We start from the raw sequence: 23,405 nt of genomic DNA on the forward strand, positions 1-23,405 counted from the left end.
ACAGCCTGTTCCTGACCTGCCAGCCTGCCTGCCGCCTGCCTCAAGACTTCAGCCTGCCTTGACCTCGTCTGACCTCCGGTACCTGACCTCAGGAGGCGTTCCACCTCTGCCCCAGGACAAGGGTCCATCCCCGAGTGCAACAGGTTGCCAAGGCCATGGACTCGGCAGAGTCTCCCGCCTCCAGGGCCCTGCCAGGACTGGCCACCACAGTGAAACAACATCAAGCTTTAGAGACGCTGGCCTCTTCGGTTGAAGAACTGCGCTCTCAGCTACAAGATATAGCAATGCCCAACCCGGTGGGCTTCTCGGCCACTATGCTTCCCAAAGCAACTCTGGCACTTCCTGCACCCCCCAGGTATAATGGGGATCCACACTCCTGTCGTGGTTTCCTTAATCAGTGCTTTATGCAGTTCGCACTACAACCCTCGTTGTTTTTTAAGGAGATCACTAAAATCACCTTCATTCTGTCTCATTTGGAAGGGAAGGCTCTGGCATGGGCCTCTCCCTTATGGGAACATTCTGATTCCATCCTCTCCAAGCTATCTGACTTCATTGCCCTCTTCAAGCAGACCTTCAGAGACCCAGTTCATATGGCTATCACTAGTCATAGCTTACTCCACCTCCGTCAAGGATCAAGGACCCTCTCCGAATACACAGTGGAGTTTCAGACCTTAGCCATAGAACTTGGGTGGCAAGAAGACTGTCTGCAAGCCATCTTCCTAGATGGACTCTCCTGTGCTCTGAAAGATGAGCTCTCTGTCCGTGAGACTCCCACGTCTCTAGAAGACTTGATCTCCCTTGCCGGGAGGATAGATCATCACCTCCGGCAAAAACGCCTAGAAGTAAAGGCTCCACGCCCTCCTCCAGTACATCCCACAAGTGCACCCTGCATGCCAGCGAAGATTCCTGCACCATCACTTCCCTCCATGGTAGAACCAATGGAGGTGAATCGTGAGCGATTGTCTCCGACCGAAAATCTCCGTCGGCGAAAGGAGGGGCTCTGCTTTACTGTGGCACTTCTGGACATTGTCTGCAGTATTGCCCCGTCCATCCGGAAAACTGCAACGCCTGAGCCCGGCGGGGGTCCCGAGCTTAGGCGCAACTGTTTCTGGCCCTCAACTCTTGCTTCCTGTATCCCTGGGCATTAAGGCCCACACCTTTGCGACCACTGTGCTCATCGATACCGGAACAAGCAGTAGTTTCATTACGGACGATATCGTTAAACACTTGAAGATACCTCTCCAACCTTTAGAGGTGAGTATTCTTATTGCCTCCATTCAAGGGGAACACCTTCCAGGTCTCATCACTCACCAGACAGTGGCTGTCCATCTCACTGTAGGTACCCTCCATAAGGAAGAGACATTCTTCTACGTCCTAAAACGCTCAACCCATCCGGTAATCAGTGAAAGGAGAAAAGTCCAAAGTGATATAGTGAAATTGAAAGGTGAAAATGATCAGTGGGTGGAGACAGATGAACAAATGGCAGAAATATTAAACAAATATTTCAGTTCGGTGTTTACTAAAGAAGACCCCGGAGAAGGACCGACGCTAGTTAACAAGAAACTGGAGGGGAGTGGAATGGATGAAACTCTATGGAAGAGAATGTATGGGAAGAACTAGGAAAACAAAGGGGACAAAGCCATGGGGCCTGATGAGGTTCATCCCAGGATACTGAAAGAGCTCAGAGATGTACTGGCGGCTCCGCTGAGTGACCTGTTCAATAGATCCCTGGAAACGGGTGTGGTGCCGAGTGATTGGAGAAGAACGGAAACTGTCCCGCTTCACAAGAGTAGGAGCAGAGAGGAGGCTGGAAACTACAGGCCAGTTAGCCTCACCTCGGTGGTGGGAAAAGTAATGGAGTCGCAGCTGAAAGAAAGAATAGTGAACTATCTACAGTCAGAAGAATTGCTGGGCCAGAGGCAGCATGGATTCACCAAGGGAAGGACCTGTCAGACAAATCTGATTGACTTTTTTGATTGGGTGATTAGGAAATTTGATCGAGGAAGAGCGCTCGATGTCATTGTTGCATCTGTCGGTCTCAGACAGCTTCGACCTCTGTGCCTCACCTTTCTTCCTTCTCTCTCCTCAAGCCTTGGGAAGATGGCTGCTGCTGCGTCTTCATGCCGCTCTCTCCGGCATCCCCGGAACGGCAACGGGTGTGATGCTGAGTGATTGGAGAAAAGCAGCAGTGGTCCCTCTTCACAAGAGTGGGAGCAGAGAGGAGGCTGGAAACTACAGGCTGGTTAGCCTCACCTCAGTGGTGGGAAAAGTATTGGAGTCGCTGCTGAAAGAAAGAATAGTGAACTATCTACAAGCAGCAGAATTGCTGGACCAGAGGCAGCATGGTTTCACCAAGGGAAGGTCCTGTCAGATGAATCTGATAGACTTTTTTGATTGGGTGACTAAGGAATTGGATCAAGGAAGAGCGCTCGATGTCATCTACTTGGATTTTAGCAAAGCTAAAATCCAAGTAGATGACACAGGAGGCTAATGAATAAAATGAGAAGCTTGGGAGTGAGTGCCAAAGAGGTGGCCTGGATAGCAAACTGGTTGAAGGACAGAAGACAATGTGTGATGGTAAAAGAACTTACTCAGGGGGCGCTCTAGGGAGCCGATGCGAGCGGACGTCTGAGAGCAGAGCTCCGTCCCCTTCAGGCCTTACACCATCTAATTTATACTAACTCCAACAGCCTCAGCTTTGGCAAATTACTCTGATAGTCGCCGAATCATGAGAAACTTATGGCTTCTAAACGGAGGACGACTGAACTGAAGCAATTTTCTTATGGTAAGGCGCTAGCGGACACAGATACCAACATGGCCGCCGCACAGCCCGACGCAGTACATGCCACTGATGACCCGTTGATGGAGCCTCCGAGTGAATCCTCGCCTGGGGATGACACCCACTTTAACTTACCATCCCGGGATGAAATCCGGAGTTGGTTTATAGAACTGAGGTCCGAACTGCGCCAGCAAAAATCAGACCTAATGGCGGTCATGGCGGACCTTAAGGAAGATTTTGGCGCGCTAGGCCATAGAGTGGATGAGTAGGACATCAGAGCAGACCAGCATAGTGATTCTATCAATCATCTGAGTTCGGAACAAGGAATCCTCCGTAAAGAAGTCGGGGCCCTCACTGACAAGGTAGAGGATTTGGAGAATAGAAATAGGAGAAACAATCTCCGTTTACGAGGCGTCCCCGACATGGAAACCTTCTCCGATGCGGCTGCCGTAGCACAGCAAGTGTGTGCCTCCATACTAAACCAGAATGATTCAGAAACAAATGACGGGACTGTGCTACCAGCAGATATCAAGAGTATATCGAGCTCTCGGCCCAAGGAGGGATACGGGAGCTAGAGACATCATTATTTGTTTCCACAACTACTTGCAAAAATTGAAAGTACACGAGCAATCCAGAAAGATGAAGGAGATTATATGGCAAAATAATAAACTTGCTATATATTTATTTATTTATTTATTTTTAATTTTTATATACCGACCTTCTTGCATAAAATGCAAATCAGGCCGGTTTACACTGAAATCTGAACAAGCAGGAAATATAATTCCTTAGTCGAATACATAGAACATCTAGAATTAAAAATGTAAAAGCAAAGTTATTAGACAGCTTAATAGAGGTTACTTAAATAACAAACATAACTAAACTTATTTTACACACAGCACGAAAGTTAGCACGAAGGGGAGCACAAAGCCCTTTGTGCTCCCCTTTGGCGCGCGACGCCCGATGTAACGGCGTCTTTTACCGGCTCTGCCGTTAGCATGATGATGTCATTTTGTGGGCGGGTCTCATTCTCTCTGAGGACTCCCTCCGTTGTCAGTTTCAGTTTCATGGTGATTTTTTTCCTTTTTTTTATGTTTTCTTCAGCCCGGGATTGTCTCTCAGGGTACCTGATGTTAGTGGGTTGCCCCTCACCTTCGTTGCCCGATGGAACGGCGTCTTTTACCGGCTCTGCCGTTAGCATGATGATGTCATTTTGTGGGCGGGTCTCATTCTCTCTGAGGACTCCCTCCGTTGTCAGTTTCAGTTTCATGGCGATTTTTTTCCTTTTTTTTATGTTTTCTTCAGCCCGGGATTGTATATATCAGGATCTAGTGCCAGTAACTCTCTCTAAACGATATGCTCTGCGGGATGTAACAGTGAACCTGAGAGAGTGCTCCATACGTTATCGCTGGACCTTCCCGTTTAGCCTGCAATTTCAAGTCAAGGGCGTTTCATATAAAGTTCAAACACTGGAAGAAGCTGCGGAGGCATTTCAACAGGCCCAACTGCCTACCACATTTCAAGCTCCTAAAATGGCGGCTGCCCCAAAGAAAATGGATACACACCCACAGTGGCAAAGAGCAGGAAAAGGTGGCAAAAGACTGCGATGTCAATCCGATGCTCTGCAATCCGTGGCCAGTGAGACCCCGGATTGTCACATTGACTAAAATGATAAGCCTACAATGGCACCGGTTCTGGGACTCTGGAGCCTTTAACTACCCGCAGGACTCATACTGCTCTTACATATCATTATCATGATGTACCCACATTTGAAGGTTGTGAGTTATTTGTTTAGTTGAATGACGGTTTTCTGATTATCCATGAGGTTATTTAGTTCAATCTCTTATAGTAGTTTTATATGTCATTATAAGTACAGACGGCCTGGGGGGGAAGGGAGGCGGATGTCTGTTCTCATTGAGGAGAAAGGGGCGCACCTGGTTTAACTAATCCCAATAATGGGAGGGATTGGTATTCTTCTTCTTATGTTGACAGCTTTGGTTTTTTCTATATCTGACCGGGTATTGGAGAAAAGGGGATTTCAGATAAAGGAACATGTAGCGTCCAGGACGGAACGAGGAGGGCTGGGAGGGGCACATATTGCTCCCAGGCGAAGGGTTTTTGTAATGGACCCCCCCAGATTTCACATTCTTTATAATGGCAGTGCGTATATTATCCCTTAATGTAAAGGGTTTAAACACGCCCAAGAAGCGAATGCTGCTTACAAAGGAACTGCAATCTCAGAAGGCACTAGTGGCTTTTATACAGGAGACACATGTGAGAAAGAAACATGAGCGTTTACTTATAAACACTTACTTCCAAAGTGCCCATTGGGCAGCCAGCACGAAAGGTTCCAGATACGCAGGGGTGGGAATACTTATAGCGAACGCATTGGTGCATGAGGTTTTATTTAAACTGGCTGATGAAAATGGACACTTTATGCTTCTCCATGTTCGAATAGGAGCTAGGGTCTTTACCCTCTTAAATGTATATTTCCCAAACACTAATCAGGGGGCTTTTTTAAAAACCATAGATAAATTATTGCAACAACATGCGATGGGGGAACTAATCATAGGGGGTGACTTTAACACTGTTCGTGACCCCAAGATCGATTCCTCCAAGACTAACACAATTGTTCGAGGAATGCAACGGGATTGGTCAGATTTCCTGCAGTACTGGAGTATCATAGATATCTGGCGTCAGCGGTTTCCCAGATCGCGCTCCTATACCTTTTTTTCTAAGCCTCATTGCACTTATTCTCGTATAGACTATCTATTTCTTAGTACTACCCTCCAGAATGCAGTTAGTAAAGCAGGCATAGATAGTATACACTGGTCTGATCACGCCCCTATCTGGGTAGATATAAAGTTGCAGGACCCGGATAAAGGGCTCCGTATGTGGCGACTTAATGTAAGCCTGCTGCTTGACAAGACATTTGTGAGTCACACGGCCACACAACTTAAATCTTACTTTGAAACTAATACCACTGAGGGCATGCCCCCTACAACAGTGTGGGAGTGCTCTAAAGCTGTAATGAGAGGAATTTTTATAGCGCGGGTGGCCTACTGTAATAAGGAAAGGGAAGGCGCTCGCAGGTCACTCCTAAGTGAGTTGGACTCGCTCACACGCCAACATCAATTGTCCTTATCGGCGAAGGATTATCATAAAATACTTAAAAGTCCGGGATTCTATTGGGGCGATAGATGATACTGCTATCAGCCACTCCCTGAACATCTTAAAGCAGCAATATTATGAGGGTGGCAATAAAGCGGGTCGATAGTTGGCCAACAAACTAAGGGCGGCTAGAGCGCAAACTCTGATTCCTAAAGTGTGCGACTCGGCAGGGAGATTCGTCAGGCTTTTACAGACTTTTATGCTACCTTGTACTCCGCGGGGGAAGTAGTTGCCGAAACAAATATCATTGAGTATCTAGATTCTATTACTCTACCATCACTCCCCCCTGAACAGTCTGCCCTTCTAGACAAACCTATTACAGTTTTGGAAGTGGAAGATGCCATCAAAAGGTTGAAAATGGGAAAAGCACCAGGTTTAGATGGGTTCTCTGCTGCCTACTATAAAAAATTTCAGCAATATCTCACGGGGCCTTTGCTGGACATGTTTAATTCTCTAAGGGAGGAGGGTCAGTTGGATAAGCCAAGCAAATACGGCAGGCATATCTGTTATAGCAAAGCCGGGACGTAACCCTGAACAATGTGGCTCTTACCGGCCAATATCGTTAATTAACTTGGATTTAAAAATCTTGGCCAGAATATTGGCAGCTAGGATGAATATGGTGCTCCCTGAGTTAGTACACCCTGACCAAGTAGGATTTGTCCCTGGTCAACTAGCTGCAGACAATGTACGTAGAATTGTGGATCTAATTGAATATGTACAGAAATGTGATATCCCATCGGTCCTGTTGTCTTTAGACGCAGAGAAGGCGTTCGACCTAGTCCAATGGCCTTTTCTGTTTGCTACACTTAAAAGGATGGGATTTGGGCCCTACTTCATAAAATGGATCATGAAACTGTATGACCGACCATCTGCTAAAGTAAAAATTAATGGCAGTTATGGAGATGCTTTCCCCATAGGGAGGGGTACCCGACAAGGCTGCCCTCTGTCCCCCCTTTTGTTTGCCATCTTTTTAGAGCCCTTTGTGTCCCGCATCCGGGCCACTACTGCAGTGCAGGGAGTAGTGAGAGACCAATACCATTTTAAAATCTCACTGTTTGCTGATGACGTTATGCTTACCTTAACAGATCCATCTACCTCCTTAAAGGGAGTCATGACGGAATTAACCTCTTTCAGTAGAGTATCTGGTCTGCGGGTCAATTATGACAAGTCAGAGGTCCTTAATATTAACCTGCCGCAGGACCAGGCAGCTGATATTGTGAGACACTTCCAATTTAAGTGGGCGCACAAGGCCTTGAAATATTTGGGTGTGCGTATTGGAAACAGGGCTAACCAGCTTCTCGCCCTTAATACCCCGCTTATTCAAGCTATTCAGAGGGATATGGGAGGATGGGCTAGGGGAACATTTTCATGGCTGGGTCATATAGCCATCATTAAAATGAATGTCTTGCCCAGATTGCTATATTTTTTTACCACCATACCAATCATCATTCCCACTACGCTTTTGAAAAAATGGCAAAAACTCATCTTTGGTTTTATTTGGAGGAAGCTCCCGCCTAGAGTTAATAGGACTACTTTGTATCTTCCAAAGGTACAGGGGGGATTGAGCGTACCGGACCTAGCCAAATATTATAGAGCAGCACAACTTAGAGTGCTAGTAATATTACATAAATGTACTGCAAGGCCATGTTGGGCGCTGTTTGAACAATCCTTTTTAGGAACCTTGCCCCTATCAGCTCTTCCCTGGCGACTTAGACCTACCTGGATAGGAATTGACTATGTGCCTTATGCCTTAGAGACCACTATGCAAGTTTGGTCACGATGGAAAATGGTTTTAACAGGTCCGGCACGATTTACCCCAATGACCCATCTTTTTAGCAATGCACTTATGCCAACCCCATCCCGAGATGACCTGGTATCGCATTGGCAGAGGGCGGGAATTTTGTGTGTCAAGGATATGTTGCGACTAGACTCTATTATGACCAGGGAAGACATGCAGACTCGCTATCACCTACCCCAGGTAGATTTCTTATTGCATGCTAGTATATACCATGCTATAACAGGAAAGGTTCGAGGGGGTGAATTGCATCTAACCACAACGCTGTTTGAGACGTTATGTAAAAATGTCCAATATGTTACAGGTATTATATCAAAAATTTATGCTTTATTAAGTGGTACAAGCACAAAGCAGTTCCGACAGCAAATGCAATGGACGGACGATTTTACGCAACAGCTCTCTGAAAAGGATTGGGACCTGATATTTAATGCGGCCTACAAGTGTTCCATTTCGGCGAATATACAGGAAAACTGTTACAAGCTACTATATAGATGGCATTACTCCCCAAGGCAGGTTCACAAATTTCTCCCAAGGCAATCTGATAAATGTTGGAGGGCGTGTGGAGTAGTTGGCACGTTTTACCACATGTGGTGGCAATGTCCACAGATTCAGACCTATTGGTTCTCGGTCCTGTCTTGGGCATCCACTATTCTTCAGTTGGACATCCACGTAGAACTATGGCATGTGTTGTTGAACCTACCTCTGAACACTGTAAATAAAGACAACCAGCGTTTTCTACAATAACTTTTTATTGCTGCAAGATTAGTTTTGGCAATGCACTGGAAAGACAACAAGCCACCCAGTTTGGCTAAGTTGCAACATAAACTTCATTTTATGTACCAAATGGCACGTTTAACAGCCACCCATCATGATCGTATACCAGCTTTTCACAAAATTTGGTCTCCCTATCAGACCTGGTTAGCAGCCCAGTAATGATCAAATAGGCTTACGTCTGGGTGTTTACCATTGTGATATAACGATGTTCCTATGAGCTTACCTCTTATCATCTCCTTTCTGTTTCGTTTGTATTCTGATCCCGATCATTTTGATGCTATTTGTTATGTTTGCTACTTTGCTTTTGCTGTCAACAAGGGTTGGGGGGGGGAGGGGGGAACACATCCTTTTAGGAATTGTTGTCCATGGAAAAGTATATCAGGACAGACGGTGGCTTCTTGGTAAAGTTCTTTTAAGGAATGATATGATGTCCGTAGTGTATTTACATGAGGAACATATGTCGTCTGTACATTATATTATATTATATTATGTTTCTGATTTTTTGAATTTGACAGATTTCATGGAATGTATGCATCCTGTTTGTTCTGATAATAAAAATGTTTACATAAAAAAAAAATAACTTACTTGGAAGAGAGAGCGGTGATGAGCCGAATGCCGCAAGGGTCAATGTTGGGACCGGTCCTGTTCAATATCTTCGTGAGCGACATCGCGGACGGGATAGAAGGTTAGGTTTGTGGATGATACTAAGATCTGCAACAGAGTGGACACGCCGGAAGGAGTGGAGAGAATGAGACGGGATTTAAGGAAGCTGGAAGATTGGTCGAAGATATGGCAGCTGAGATTCAATGCCAATAAGTGCAGAGTCATGCATATGGAGTGTGGAAATCCGAAAGAAATGTATTCGATGGGGGGTGAAGGGCTGATATGCACGGAGCAGGAGAAAGACCTTGGGGTGATAGTATCTAACGATCTGAAATCGGCAAAACAATGTGACTAGGCGATAGCTAAAATCAGAAGAATGCTGGGCTGCATAAAGAGAGGAATATCGAGTAAGAAAAGAGAAGTGATTATCCCCTTGTACAGGTCCTTGGTGAGGCCTCACCTGGAGTTCTATGCTCAGTTCTGGAGACCGTATCTCTGAAGGGACAGAGACAGAATGGAGGCGGTACAGAGAAGGGTGACCAAAAAGGTGTATGGTCTTCATCGAATGCCTTATGAGGAGAGATTGAAGAATCTAAACATGTATACCCTGGAGGAAAGGAGGAGCAGGGGTGATATGATAGAGACCTTCAGATACTTGAAAGGTTTTAATGATCCAAAGTCAACGACAAATCTTTTCCATTGCAAAAAAATCAGCAGAACCAGAGTTCACGATTTAAAACTCCAGGGAGGAAGACTCAGATCCAATGTCAGGAAGTATTTCTTCATGGAGAGGGTAGTGGATGCCTGGAATGCTCTTCCGGAAGAAGTGGTGAAGACTAAAACTGTGAAGGACTTCAAAGGGGAATGGGATAAATACTGTGGATCCATAAAGTCTAGAGGATGTGAATGAAGAGAGGATGGCTTGCGGGAATGATGGCTACTACCTGGAGATAATACCCTTATTCAATAAACATACATGGTTAATGCGACTCCAACATTGCTCTATGCTTCAACGGCAAGGGGAAATGTGGAAAAAAGGATTTGCATTCACAAAAAAGTGGGGAGTAGCTTGCTTGTTACAGCGGTTACTACCCCATGCCAAATAAGCCTGATACTTCACTTTCAATGCATATCCAGTATAAATCTCTGCTTCAACGGCAAGGGGGAATGAAGAAAAGATGATTTATATTCAGACAACAAGGACTGAATTACATAATCTGGGTAAACAAATCAGCGTGGGTGTAGCTTGCTTGTTACGGCGGTTACTACCCCGAATCAATTAAACCTGATCACTTTCAATGCATATCCAGCGTATCTCTCTGCTTCAATGGCATGGGGAATGAAGAAAAGTGGATTTATATTCAGACAACAACCAACAAGGACTGAATTGCACAGGCTGGGTAAACAAATAAGCATGGGATTGTGGTGGTTACTACCCCTAACCAATTAAGCTAGGTATTTCTTTCTTTCTTTCTTTATTTATTTATTTAGAATTCTTATATACCGACATTCTTGTAGGATATACAAATCATATCGGTTTACAATACAACAGAACAATCGCATCTAAGGTGTTACATTAAAACATAGCGTCAAAAGAATAAGATAAAAATAACAGAGCAATCATGGCTAGGGCGTAACATTAGAACATAACGTCTAGTAGAATATATAAATATGAATACATAGGAATGCTGCGAATAGAACGAATAGGAGATTTTAAGGAACATTGGCACATTAGAACCTTTAAATCATTAATAGTAAACCTTAACTTTAGCACTTACGTAGAATAGTTCGGGTTACTTTAGAGTAACAGATGGCTCAGGGTGTGGAGAGAGGGACAGGGCAATGGGTAGTGATAAGAGATAAGAGGTGAGGAGGGGACAAGAGATAAGAAGGAAGGGGGACAAGAAGTAAGGGCTGTAAGTCAGGAAGAAAAGGGAGGAACAGACTAAAATAGTTGTGGAAGTGGAGATCCTAGAACCCAATTATGTCCTGTTATGTCCTTTAACCGGTGTCAGAATGGTCTTGGGATTCCGGGAAGGCTTGTCTGAAAAGCCATGTTTTGAGGTGTTTCTTAAATGTATGATGGCAAGGTTCTTGTTGAAGCTCAGGTGGCAGAGAGTTCCAGAGGGTGGGCCCTGCTGTCGAAATAGCACGCTTTCTTAGTGTGGATTTGACCGGAGGAGCGTATAATGATCCTTTATATGCGTTTCTAATTGGTCTGTCTGATGAATGAAGACGGAGTTGAGTGCTTAGTTTAAGATGGGCGATGCCATGAATGTCCTTGTGTATCATCATTAATGCTTTGAAGGTGATCCTAGATTTAATGGGAAGCCAGTGAAGGAAATGAAGGATGGGCGTAATGTTGGTAAGTTGGTAAGAATCCTAGCCGCGGCATTCTGGACCATCTGTAGGGGTTTGATAGTTATCGCTGGGAGCCCTAGCAGGAGAGAATTGCAGTAGCCTAACTTTGTGAGGATAATTGATTGAACTACTAAACGGAAGTCCCTGAAATGCAGGAGAGATTTCAGATTTTTGAGTACTTGTAGTTTGAAGAAACATTCTTTAGTTGTGTTGTGGACGAATGATTTTAGGTTGAAGTTGTTATCGAGCCGAACCCCTAAGTCTCTGACGGACGGGGAATGGTTGATGAATGTTTTGGCGAATTGAGAGGCGCTATGAGAGCTGAGGAGAATGTGGTTATCGTCTGGCGAAATGAAGAGGATCTCCGTCTTGCTTGGATTGAGGATAAGGTTAAAGCTGGTGAGCAGATTATTTATGGATTGTAGACAGCTGTTCCAGTGTGCCCAAGTTTTTTGCAGGGAATCTGTGATTGGTAAAAGGATCTGTATGTCGTCAGTGAATATATAATACGAAGGTTTGAGGTTGGAAAGTAATTGGCAAAGTGGCAGCAGATAAATATTAAAGAGTGTGGGGGAGAGGGATGATCCTTGTGGGACTCCCAGGGTCGATTTGATTGGGTGAGATTCCTTGTTATTGATCCTGACCTTGTAGAATCTATTCTCAAGGAACGATTTGAACCAACTATGTGCCTCTCCTTGAATGCCGATGTCTGATAAGCGTTCTAGCAGGATGGAGTGATTAACCATATCGAAAGCGGCCGATAAGTCGAGAAGTGCAAGAAGGTAAGGTTGCTTTCTTTCCAGATTAAGAAGGATGGTGTCCGATAGTGAGGTTAGTAATGCTTCAGTATTTAGGGATTTTCTGAATCCAAACTGGAAGGGGAGAGAATGTTGTTCTCTTCTAGGTAATCAGACAGTTTGTTTACAATTCTTTCCATGACTGGAGATCAAAGGTAAGTTTGCTATTGGGCGGAAGTTAGCTGGGTCCGACGTCGAAAGGTTAGGTTTTTTCAGTAGGGGTTTTAGAATGGCAAGTTTTAGTTGGTCTGGAACCCTTCCTTGTGTTAAGGAACAGTTGATGATGTCTGCTAACGATTTTGAAATGATATTTGGATGGAGAGAAGTAGATTAGAGGGTATTGCGTCCAGTGGGTGAGAAGTAGGTTTTAGCTTCTTGAGGATGCTTTCAATTTCCAGTGACGATGAAGTCTCGAAGGATTAATGGCGGGGGTGGAAGGGAAATAGAACCAAAAGGTTACTAAGGGCCAAGAGTAACAGATAAGTATGAGGAAAAAAAAAGTGTGAAAGCTTGCTGGGCAGACTAGATGGGCCGTTTGGTCTTCTTCTGCCGTCATTTCTATGTTTCTATGTTAATCCTGGGGTTACCCTGGCTCCAGATCCATGAACCCCAGTTCGATTGGCAGTCCCTGCAGTTGGTACAGTGGGGCCCAAAATGCCAAAAGACTTGCCTGCACTCAGTATTTCCCGTGGTACCCGTCTTGAAATCAGTTACCCTTCCAGGGTTACCTCCACCCTATTCTGACTTTAGCGATGTGTTATCTAAGCAAAAAGCAGATACCTTCCCTCCATTACGCAAGTTCAACTGTCCTATTGAACTCCTGCCGGGCACTACACCTCCCAAAGGCAGAACCTATCCATTGTCCCAGCCTGAGTCTGTCAGAATATATTAAAAAGGGTTTATCCATCCATCTGATTCCCCCGCAGGAGCGGGGTTCTGCTTCGTGAAAGAAAAGGACGGTGGACTACGTCTCTGTATCGATTACAGGGGCCTCAATGCAATAACTTGTAAGGATCGATAGCCGCTACCCCTCATTAGCGAACTGTTTGATCGCCTTGAAGGGGCATGAATCTTCTCCAAAGAGGTGCGTACAATTTGGTAAGCATCCAACCTGATGACATCTGGAAGACGGCGTTTAATACCAGAGACAGCCATTATGAATACGTGGTAATGCCTTTTGGGCTATGTAACGCTCCAGCCGTCTTCCAACGCCTCATGAATGAAATTTTCTGAGATCTCCTGTACAATTTCGTAGTTGTCTACCTCGACGACATTCTGATCTTCTCTAAGGATCTTCAATCCCACCGTGAACACATCTGCATCGTTCTCCAACGTCTGAGAGAGAACCACCTGTATACAAAACTGGAGAAATGTCTATTTGAGCGGAATTGCTTACTCTTTCTGGGATACATCATATCTGATCGTGGGTTTTCAATGGACCCGGAGAAACTTCAGGGAATCCACGAATGGCCTCAGCCAGTGGGTCTTCAAGCGTTACAATGCTTTCTAGACTTCACCAACTATTACCAGAGCTTCATTTCGAATTACTCTTCCATAGTTGCCCCACTCACTGCTATGACTAGGAAAGGGGTCAACACCCAAGTTTGGACACCCAAAGCAATTGCTGCCTTCCAGAGGATTAAAGAAGCCTTCAGCTACGTCCCTTGTCTCTTTTATCTGAATCCCAAACATCCCTTTGTTGTAGAGGTCGACGCCTCAGCAATCGGCGCCAGAGCCGTTCTGAGTCAACACTCCCCCACGGGCAAGCTAACTCCATGCTCATTCTATTCTCATAAATTTTCACCCACAAAACAACATTACACCGTGGGTGACCGCGAACTCCTTGCGGTTAAACTAGTGCTTCAAGAATGGCACCCTTGGTTATAAGGGGCGCAACATAAGTTTACCATCTTCACAGACCACAAGAACCTCAAACATCTCAAAGAGGCTCAACTTTTGAACCCCCCGGCAGGCCCGATGGGCCTTATTCTTCAAAAGATTTGATTTCAATCTGTGCTTTCGTCCTGGTTCCAAGAATCTGCACGCTGATACACTAGATCATTTGAGCCTGAGGACGTCCTGTAAGTTCCTACCTTCATCATTGACCCTGTTTGTATTTCCCTTGCTGCAACTACCACAGTCCCTGTTGGGAAGACCATCGTTCCTCAACGGCTACGTGAACGTGTCTTAAAATGGGCTCACGACTCTAAACTGGCAGGCCACCCTGGTCGTGCCAGGACTCTGGAAATGCTACGAAGGCATTATTGGTGGCCGACGATGGTACAAGATTCAAGAAACTACGTGGACTCATGTCCCATTTGCACCCAGCAAAAGCCACCAATGGGGAAGCCTTGGGGCTTGCCTCTCCCAGCACCTACCGAGCCATGATCCAGCATTTCGATGGACTTTATTACTGATCTACCTCCTTCCCAGAATAACACGGTGATTTGGGTCGTCATTGACCGCTTCTCGAAAATGGGTCATTTTATTCCCTTGCCGGGTCTTCCTTCAGCCCCAGAACTGGCGAAGCTCTTCCTGAAGAACATCTTTCACCTCCACGGACTCCCCAAGGAGATTGTATCCGATCGGAGACCTCAGTTTGCTGCCAAATATTGGCATTCCTTGTGTCGAAAGTTCGACATTTCTTTGAGTTATACATTAGCCAACCATCCCCAGGCCAATGGGCAGGCCGAAAGGACCAATCGGACCTTGAAGACATTCCTACGTTCCTATGCAAATGATCAGCAAAACGATTGGTCAGACCTTCTCCCCTGGGCTGAATTGCCGCACAATACCCATGTCGCAGCAGCCACCGATACATCCCCGTTTGCAGTAGTCTTCGGACGACAGCCCCGACTGCCTCTTCCTGTTCCTCTGACGGTTCCGTCTCCAGCGGCTCAAGTCAAGGCTCAAACCATTTGCCAAGTGTGGACCCGGGTAAAAGAGTGACTTTCACGAGCTGCTGAACGCGCCAAGCGCACTTCTGATCTTCATAGACGACCTGCTCCACTCTTTCAACCTGACCAGAAAGTGAGGCTGAGTGCTCAACACATTCGACAGACTTCTCTCTCACCGTCTGTCTCCGAAATACATCGGGCCATTTCCCGTGATCTGAAGAGTGGGAGCTGTTTCTTATCAACTCCAGCTACCTCGTTCATTGGGTAATCACGTTTCATGTGTCCCTGTTAAAGCCATTGGTCCTCTCCTGCTCTGTGCATCTCTGCAGAACCTGACACTTCTCTCCAGGTAAGAGAGGTCTTTGACATCCGGTGACGCTGAGGCAAGTGGGAATACCTCTTAGCCTGGGAGGGCCATGGGACCAAGGAGAATTCGTGGGAATCCTCCCAAAACATCCTGGATAAGGATCTTCTGAGGACCTTCCATAGATTGTACCGAGAAACCACAGCCGCGTAGGAGGAGGCCTAGAAGGGGGGGTACTGTTACGCACCCCACCTGCGGCCGTCCCAAGAGTGAGCCTGCTCCCCCTTCATGGTGCCACAACGGGTCCTGGGACGACCTCCCTCGCGGTAGTTGCCAGTCCTGCCAGGCGTCACTCGGCGGCAGTCGCCGGGCCTGCCACTGTGCGCTGGGCCTCACGCCGAGGTTCAGGGTACTTGGCCATGTTAGCCATGCCCATAAGCGCGCACAGATTGCCCGGACTCATGTAGGGCCAACAGCGGGTCCTAGTTCCATGGCGTGCACTGATTGAGCCCCCGATATAAGGAAGTTCCTGTCTCTGCTTCCTTGCCTTGGCAATCGGGTCGGTTTGTTCTAAGATTGCCTCTGCGCTTGCACTTGTTCCTGCTTGTCCTAGTCTCGTTCCAGGATCCTTCTGTTCCAGTTCTGTTCCTGACTTGTTCCTGCATCCTAGTTCCTGTTCCTGCTTGTTTCTGTGTTCGTCTGTCTGTCTACCCAGGTAGTACCCTCGGACTGTCTTACTGGTACTGACCTCAGCCTGTTCCTGACCTGTCTGCCTGCCTGCCGCCTGCCTCAAGACTTCAGCCTGCCTTTGACCTCATCTGACCTCCGGTACCTGACCTCTGCTTCGCTGACCATCCCTCGGACTGACCTCTGGACATTGACTTTTGCCTGCCTGTCCTCGCCTCCAGATTCTGGCTCTGTTCCTCACCTTGTCATCACCAACTCTGTTCTGGTTCTCCCTGTTCCAACCAGCAACCATTTCTGAACCTGATCGCGCTCCCCTTGTCTCCGTGGGCACGCCGGACTTTCACTCTCCTAGGAGACCCTGCGAGTCCAAGTGGCCCGGGTCCCTACAGGCTCCCGGGGGGACCTCGGGCTTCTAGTGGTGAAGCTCTTCCTAGCCTCTGTCTCCTCCAGTGCTCCGCCCCCTGGGGGCAGTTACCTACTGTTCCCTTTCAGGAGGCGTTCCACCTCTGCCTCAGGACAAGGGTCCACCCCCGAGCGCAACAAATGTATTGTGTTTTTATTCTGTGCGTTTCGTATATTTATGATTGGTTTTTTGTACATTAGTTAGATTCATGCGATTCATAAATTTTATTAAAGATAAAGACATCATTCCTACAGACTGTATATGCACATGGACCAAGTCTTATTACAAAGACATATTACATATAACAAATTTTATCAAGGTAATTTTCAAAAGAAAATGTAAACATAAATGTAACATTATTCTAGCAATTTTCAAAAACCCATTTACTTGTGTTAAGTGCACTTAACGCAGGTAAATCTATTGACATTTCAATAGCATATATTGTAGCAATTTTCAGTGCTGCAATCTGTATTGCCATCTCTTAGAGTGTGGGGGCCTGTCTTCTCCCAGAGAGAAGATCCTCTCTCCCCTGTCCCTCCTACTCTTCCAAGCGTGAGTCTTTTCTCCTTCCCAAGAAAGCAGATGCTGCACTGTTCTCAAAAAGCGATGAATAAATGCAAGTTAATATTTTCTACTACTTAGCCCTGAGGTCAACAAACACCATTTCTTTTCAATAATGTGGAGTAAAATATTTTAAATAAATTAAGCTGTTTTATCACAAATAAATAGCATACACAAATGATGAAACAAAAACATATATCCCAGAATAAATATCTTAACTTTCATACCTGCAGTCCAACTGCAATCATTAGCAACTGGCTAGAGCACACCAGGGCAATATTCACATGTATGGGCAATTTAGTCCATGAATTCATGTCAGTCCACAAAAACAAGAAGCATCCACAGAGCAGTAAAAGGAATTGGTTGACACTGATGCATGCACATGCAGCTTTTGAGTATTGACCCTGGTACCTGTTAAACCAAAAGAGAGATGGGGATTAAAAGAATTATAGAAAGCAAAACAGTTTACCTGTAAACTGAGGTTCTCCACAGACAGCAGGATAAATCAGCCACACAAATGGGTGACATGGAGTAGGCCTTTAGAAGTTAGAAAATACTAGAAGTTTTGCAAGTACACACAGAAGTTCCTGTGCGGCCATCCCACATGATCCACCTTAGTTTCTTATGCAACTTAGCTTCATCACTACCAGGGAAAAGGGAGGGATAGTGTGGCTGATTTTTTCTGCTGTCCACAGAAAACCTAGGTGTAGCGATCCTAAAGGTATCAGACTGCCTGGGCATGTGCCTGTAAAGAACAGGAAGAAAGCATGGCACTTCTAACTGCCAGCCTGTCATAAGTAAGGCCAGGAAATGGCTTTCTGCAGCTGGAAGCATAGGAAGCATGGCAGCCTCATGAATCACCTGACTAGTGTTTTACCCTCCAGAGAGACAAAAACTCAGGAGCAAGATGAGAGAGATAATAGCAACAAATGTGCTGGAGCCAGCCAGGGATTTGTGGACAGTGTGATAGGAAAACTTGGCAGGGAACCAGTGAACACAATGCTGGAACAGGTGGTGAAAGAAAAGCCAGAGGGGCAAGGACAGACACAGCAGAGTGCAAAAAGAGAATGAAAGCCAGGTGAATGAATCTGTAGTGACTGTGGTTTCAATGCAAACAAAAGCTCATAGTGGAGCTTTACAGACTGCTTGGAAGGAGGCAGTTCAAAGTGGCCTGATGGAAGCAACACAGACTGGCCTATGGAAGGTAGCATGGAGGAGCCAGAAGGAGGCGCTGCAGAGAGGCCAGTCGGAGGCACTGCAGAATAACCAGAGGGAGGCACTGCAGAATGGCCAGAGGGAAGTGTTGCAGATGGAAATGGCGCAGAGAAGTCAGAAGACATCATGAGAACATGTTTTTTACATGTTTACATGATGTTATTACATCATGAGAACATGTTTATTACGTTTATTACGCTACGTTATGCTTTCACACTTTGTTAATTGTAAACCGGGTTGATGTGATGCCTGTCATGAAACTCGGTATAACAAAAACATTAAATAAATAAATAAATAAATAAATAAATAAATAAATAAATAAATAACATTTGGAAGAGAGTTGAAGTCTATCACAATGAGTGATGAAAGAATGCAAATTTTTCAGTGAGTGGAAGAGAAGCCACAACAGGAACACCCAAGTGAAGTCCAGAGAGGCTGGCCGGAGAAGGACCGGAACTCAGAGCTCCAGTTGGACTTATATAAAACTTTGGGTGGACAATGGGCCAAGGGTGCAGTGGGTAGTTGTGATTGGGGTTTGGTTATGGATAACCCTAATGAGAGCAGGAGAGCATGACCCTGTAACCGCTACCCTGAAGTGAACTGGCAAGAGGCCAGAAGGAGCACAAGAGGAAGAAAAGTTACTTCTCTGAATGGGTTTCAGGGTGAGTAGGGGCATTCACACCAGTAGATTCAAGCTGAGGGGAGGGTATGTAAAGGCCCTATAAACCCTCCTTAATCTGTGCGGGACCAGAATAGAAACACTGAAATAAAGAAATGACGGCAGAAAAGGACCAAATTATCCACCCAGTCTGCCCAGCAAGCGTATGCCAGTATCTGCTGCACTGTGCAGGTTAATCCATGCTTATCAGTTTCCCAGACCGTAAAAGTCAAGGCCCTCGATGCCATTTGAATCAAATTTCTTTTAATCATTGCCGTGGAAGCAGAGAACAATGTTGGAGTTGCATCAAAAGTATCAGGCTTAGTAATTAAGGGTAGTAAGCGCCACATCAGCAAGTACCCCCATGTTTATTTGTTCACCAAACCAAAAAAAGTCGGGTGTACTCATTGGTTGCTGTCTGAATCCAATTCCCCTTTTCCCTCTGCTGTTGAAGCAGAGAGCAATGATGTAGTTGCATTAACTGTATCAAGCCTTATTTGTTAAGGGTACCAATTGCCACACCATCAAGTTACCTCCAGTTACCCCCAAGCATTATTTTCTATATTTTCAACCTCTAGCCTTTAGGGATCCACAGTGTTTATCTCATGCCCCTTTGAATTCTTTCACTGTCTTCATTGCCTCTTCCGGAAGGGCATTCTAGGCATTCACTACCCTCTCCGTGAAGAAATACTTGGTTCTGATTGGAGTTTCATTTCATGACCCCTAGTTCTATTGATTTATTTCCAAAGGAAAAGTTTTGATGATTGTGCATCATTAAAACCTTTCAGGTATCTGAAGGTCTGCATCATATCTCCTCTGCACCTACTCTCTTCCAGGGTGTACATATTCAGATCCTTCAGCCTCTTCTCATAAGTATTCCAATGCTGACCCCTCACCATTTTGGTTGCTCTTCTTTGGACCATCTCTGTCCTGTCTTTATCCTTTTTGAGATACAGGCAACAAGTATTGAACGCAGTACTCTAGGTGAGGCCTCACCAAGGACCTGTACAACTGTATTATCACCTCTTTTTTCTAACTGGTTATTCCTCTTTCTGTCAGCCCAGCATTCTTAAGGTTTTATCTATTGCCTTGTTACTCTGCTTCGCCGCCTTCAGATCACCAGACATTATCTCAACAAGGTCCCTCTCCCTATCTGTGTGCATTAGTCTTTCACTGCCCATCACAAAACGCTCTTTTGAATTGCCACACCTCAGATGCATGACCCTGCACCCTGAAGAGTGGTCAAAAACTTTGACCACTCTTCAGGCTTTCTTAAATCACTTTTCATTCTCTCTACTCCTTCAGACATGTCCACTCTGTTGCAGAACTTAGAATAATCTGCAAATAGACAAGTATCTTCTATCCCTTCCACCAAGTCTCTCACAAAGATATTGGGCATAACTGGTTCCAAAACCAATCCCTGTGGCACTCCACTTAACATCATTCTTTCTTCAGAGTAGGTTCCATTTACTATTACATGCTGTCTCCTGTTAGTCAACCAGTTTGCAATCCATGCTACTACCTTGGCACCAACTCCCAAGCTTCTCATTTTGTTCATGAGTCTCCTATGTGGGACCATAATCAAAAGCTTTACTAAAATCCAAGTAAATCACATTGAGCGCTCTTCCCTGATCCAATTCTCTAGTCACCCAATCAAAAAATCAAATCAGATTTTTCTGACAGGACCTTTCCCTGGTGAATCCATGCTGCCTTGGGTCCAGCAACTATCCCAAGATTGTAGATAGTTCATTTTTCTTTTCCCTCCTCAATCTTCATTAATTTTTCCACCACTGAGGTGAAGCTAACTGACTTGTAGTTTCTAGCCTCGTCTTTGGCAATCCTTTCTTCTGCCTGACTTTTTGCTTTCTTGATTTCTTTCTTTTTCTCCCTCAGTTTCGTCAGATATTCTTACCTGTGTTCCTCTTTTTGGGATCCTTTATATTTCTTGAACACTGTTCTTTTTATTTTTATTTTATCAGCCACCTCCTTTGAGAACCAGATCGGTTTCTTATTTCTCTTACTTTTGTTTACTTTTCTAACTTATAAATTTGTTGCCTTTGTAATTGCTCATTTTAGTTTGGCCCACTGTTGTTCCACCTCTCATTTTCTTCCAGTTTTCTAGTTCTACCTTCAGGTATGTCCTCATTTTTAAATTCAAAACTTGGGTCTTCATGTGATCTCTCTGTAGCCCATTTGTGATATCAAACCATACTGTTTGATGATCACTGGTGCTGAGGTGGGCACCTTCCTGGACATTAGAGACATTATCTCCATTAGTGAGCACTAGGTCAAGTATAACACCTTCCTCGTGGGTTCCATTACCATTTGTTTGAACAGAGCCCTACTTCTGGTAGATTCCGCAGAAAGGACTCTCCAGTCTACGTCCAACAGATTAAAATCTCCAACAATCAACATTTCTCCTTCTTTCCCACCTTTTGGATGTCTTTGACCAGATCTCTGTTTAGTTTTTCTGTTTGAGTTGGAGGACTGTAAACCAACTCCACATTCCTTGCAGTTCAGTTGCTTGGATATTGTTTTTGACATAAAGAGCTACTCTTCCCCTTTTTCTGTTCTCTCTGTCCTTCTTTAACAAGTTATAGCCCGGTATGGCTGTATCACAATCATGAGAATCTGTGAACCATGTCTCCGTAACAGCAACAATGTCCAAGTCCGCCTCCACACTTAGGATCTGCAGGGCTGGGATTTTATTGCCCAAACTACGACCATTTGTGTTCATAGCTTTCCAATTTTTCTCCCTTGATTTGTTGCACTTCTTAGTCACCTTTTCTGCCTTTTTGAGACGATTGATTTTGTTATTTTCTCCTCCCACTTCCTGTATTGCTTGCCTGGTCCACCCTAAAAGACATAGAGCTCTGTGGACAGGACCCTTCTGATCAGGATAACAATATGGGCTCACCCGGGAGGAGACAGGCCCTTCGCCTCTAGGAGAAGACAGCTCCTGAAATATCTCTGTCATAAGGTAAAGCTGGGAGTATATTGCTGGAGATAAAGTCTACATGTTTGTATGCTGACTGATGTAAATAAAGCTGAAAGTTTTAAGAAGAAGGCTGGAGTTAGTGTGCTGCATGTCTCCAGCCTCATGAAGTTACTCAGCTATCCCACATGCCTGCCCAAGAAGAACTATGTTTCCCAGCTTCCCACAGGCTACTTTATATGAGATCCTGAGCAGGGAGGAATTGCTCTTGGGTGGCGTCAACACTACCTTAGCTACATGCTGCCAGATTCTATAAGAACATAAGAACATGCCATACTGGGTCAGACCAAGGGTCCATCAAGCCCAGCATCCTGTTTCCAACAGTGGCCAATCCAGGCCATAAGAACCTGGCAAGTACCCAAAAACTAAGTCTATTCCATGTTAACGTTGTTGCGGTCCCAGTTGCGGCAGCCGCGACTGGGCCCTTACCTCCTTGGTCCCGGCCCGTCTCCGAGGGTCTGCGGCCTGTTTCACGGCATCCCCACGGGGGGGGGACGCTGCCGAGAAGCCCTGCCTGGATGCCTTCTCCCTAAGCGCCCATGCGTGCAACCCGCGCTTATGAAGGCCGTTTCCCGCCATTGGAAGCTCCGCCCTATCGAAGACGTCAGATGCCGCGGCCGCGGAGCCCAGGACTTTGCCTTGCAACGGGGTTCCTTGCGGTCCTCTGTTGCTCTGTGCCCCGGAGTGCACTATTGCGTTAGCGACTCCATTCCTGCCCGAGACTTGCTTCGCTCCGTGCCCAAGTCTTGCTCTTGTCTGGCTTGCTTGTAGTAACCTGTTCTGCTTCAGTTCCAGCTTGGTTCCAGGTTCCAGTAGCCAGTCCTCCTTCAGCTCCTGTCTAGTTCCAGTAGCCAGTCCTGCTTCAGCTCCTGTCTGGTTCCAGTAGCCAGTCCTGCTTCAGCTCCGGTCCGGTTCCAGTAGCCAGTCCTGCTTCAGCTCCTGTCTGGTTCCAGTATTTATTTTATTTTATTTATTTAACAGCTTTTCTATACCGACATTAAAGTACATATCATATCGGTTTACATAATAGCAAAAGGTGGAAAATACAAATAACAGGGGGAGGGGACGGGGAGAACTAAGAAACCGGGGGTCGGAAGAGGGGGACCCCCAACAATTAAAGAGGAGGAGAGAAGCAAGAGGAACGGTAACACATGATTATACAAGGTACAAGTTATACAAAAGAGGTGCAGGGGTACAGAACACAAAAGATCCCGGGATCTGGTGGGTCTGGTAGCGATTATAAAATGTGCAAGGGGTTATTAGGATTACCGGAAGGGGGTCATTATTGATAGCTGGGGGGTCGAGGATGTTAATCCGGGAAGGCTTGATTAAAGAGCCACGTTTTTAGTTGTTTTCTGAATTTGAAAGGGCAGGGTTCCATACGAAGATTGGACGGTAAGTCATTTCA

The 23,405-nt window shown here is 45.6% G+C and overlaps 1 protein-coding gene across 2 annotated transcripts in view; it reads right to left on the bottom strand.

The window, feature by feature from the left end:
• The window catches only part of TMEM173 (transmembrane protein 173), a 265,188-nt gene that overhangs the window by 34,043 nt on the left and 207,740 nt on the right, over positions 1 to 23,405 (bottom strand). For both annotated transcript variants that reach the window (XM_029583821.1, XM_029583822.1), the window contains one exon: positions 17,357 to 17,540. In XM_029583821.1, the coding sequence (XP_029439681.1) occupies positions 17,357 to 17,540 (184 nt within the window). The remainder of the gene's footprint in view (positions 1 to 17,356; positions 17,541 to 23,405) is intronic.

This window comes from Rhinatrema bivittatum, chromosome 18 (genome assembly GCF_901001135.1).
Source record: "Rhinatrema bivittatum chromosome 18, aRhiBiv1.1, whole genome shotgun sequence".
Classification (NCBI taxonomy): Eukaryota; Metazoa; Chordata; class Amphibia; order Gymnophiona; family Rhinatrematidae; genus Rhinatrema; species Rhinatrema bivittatum.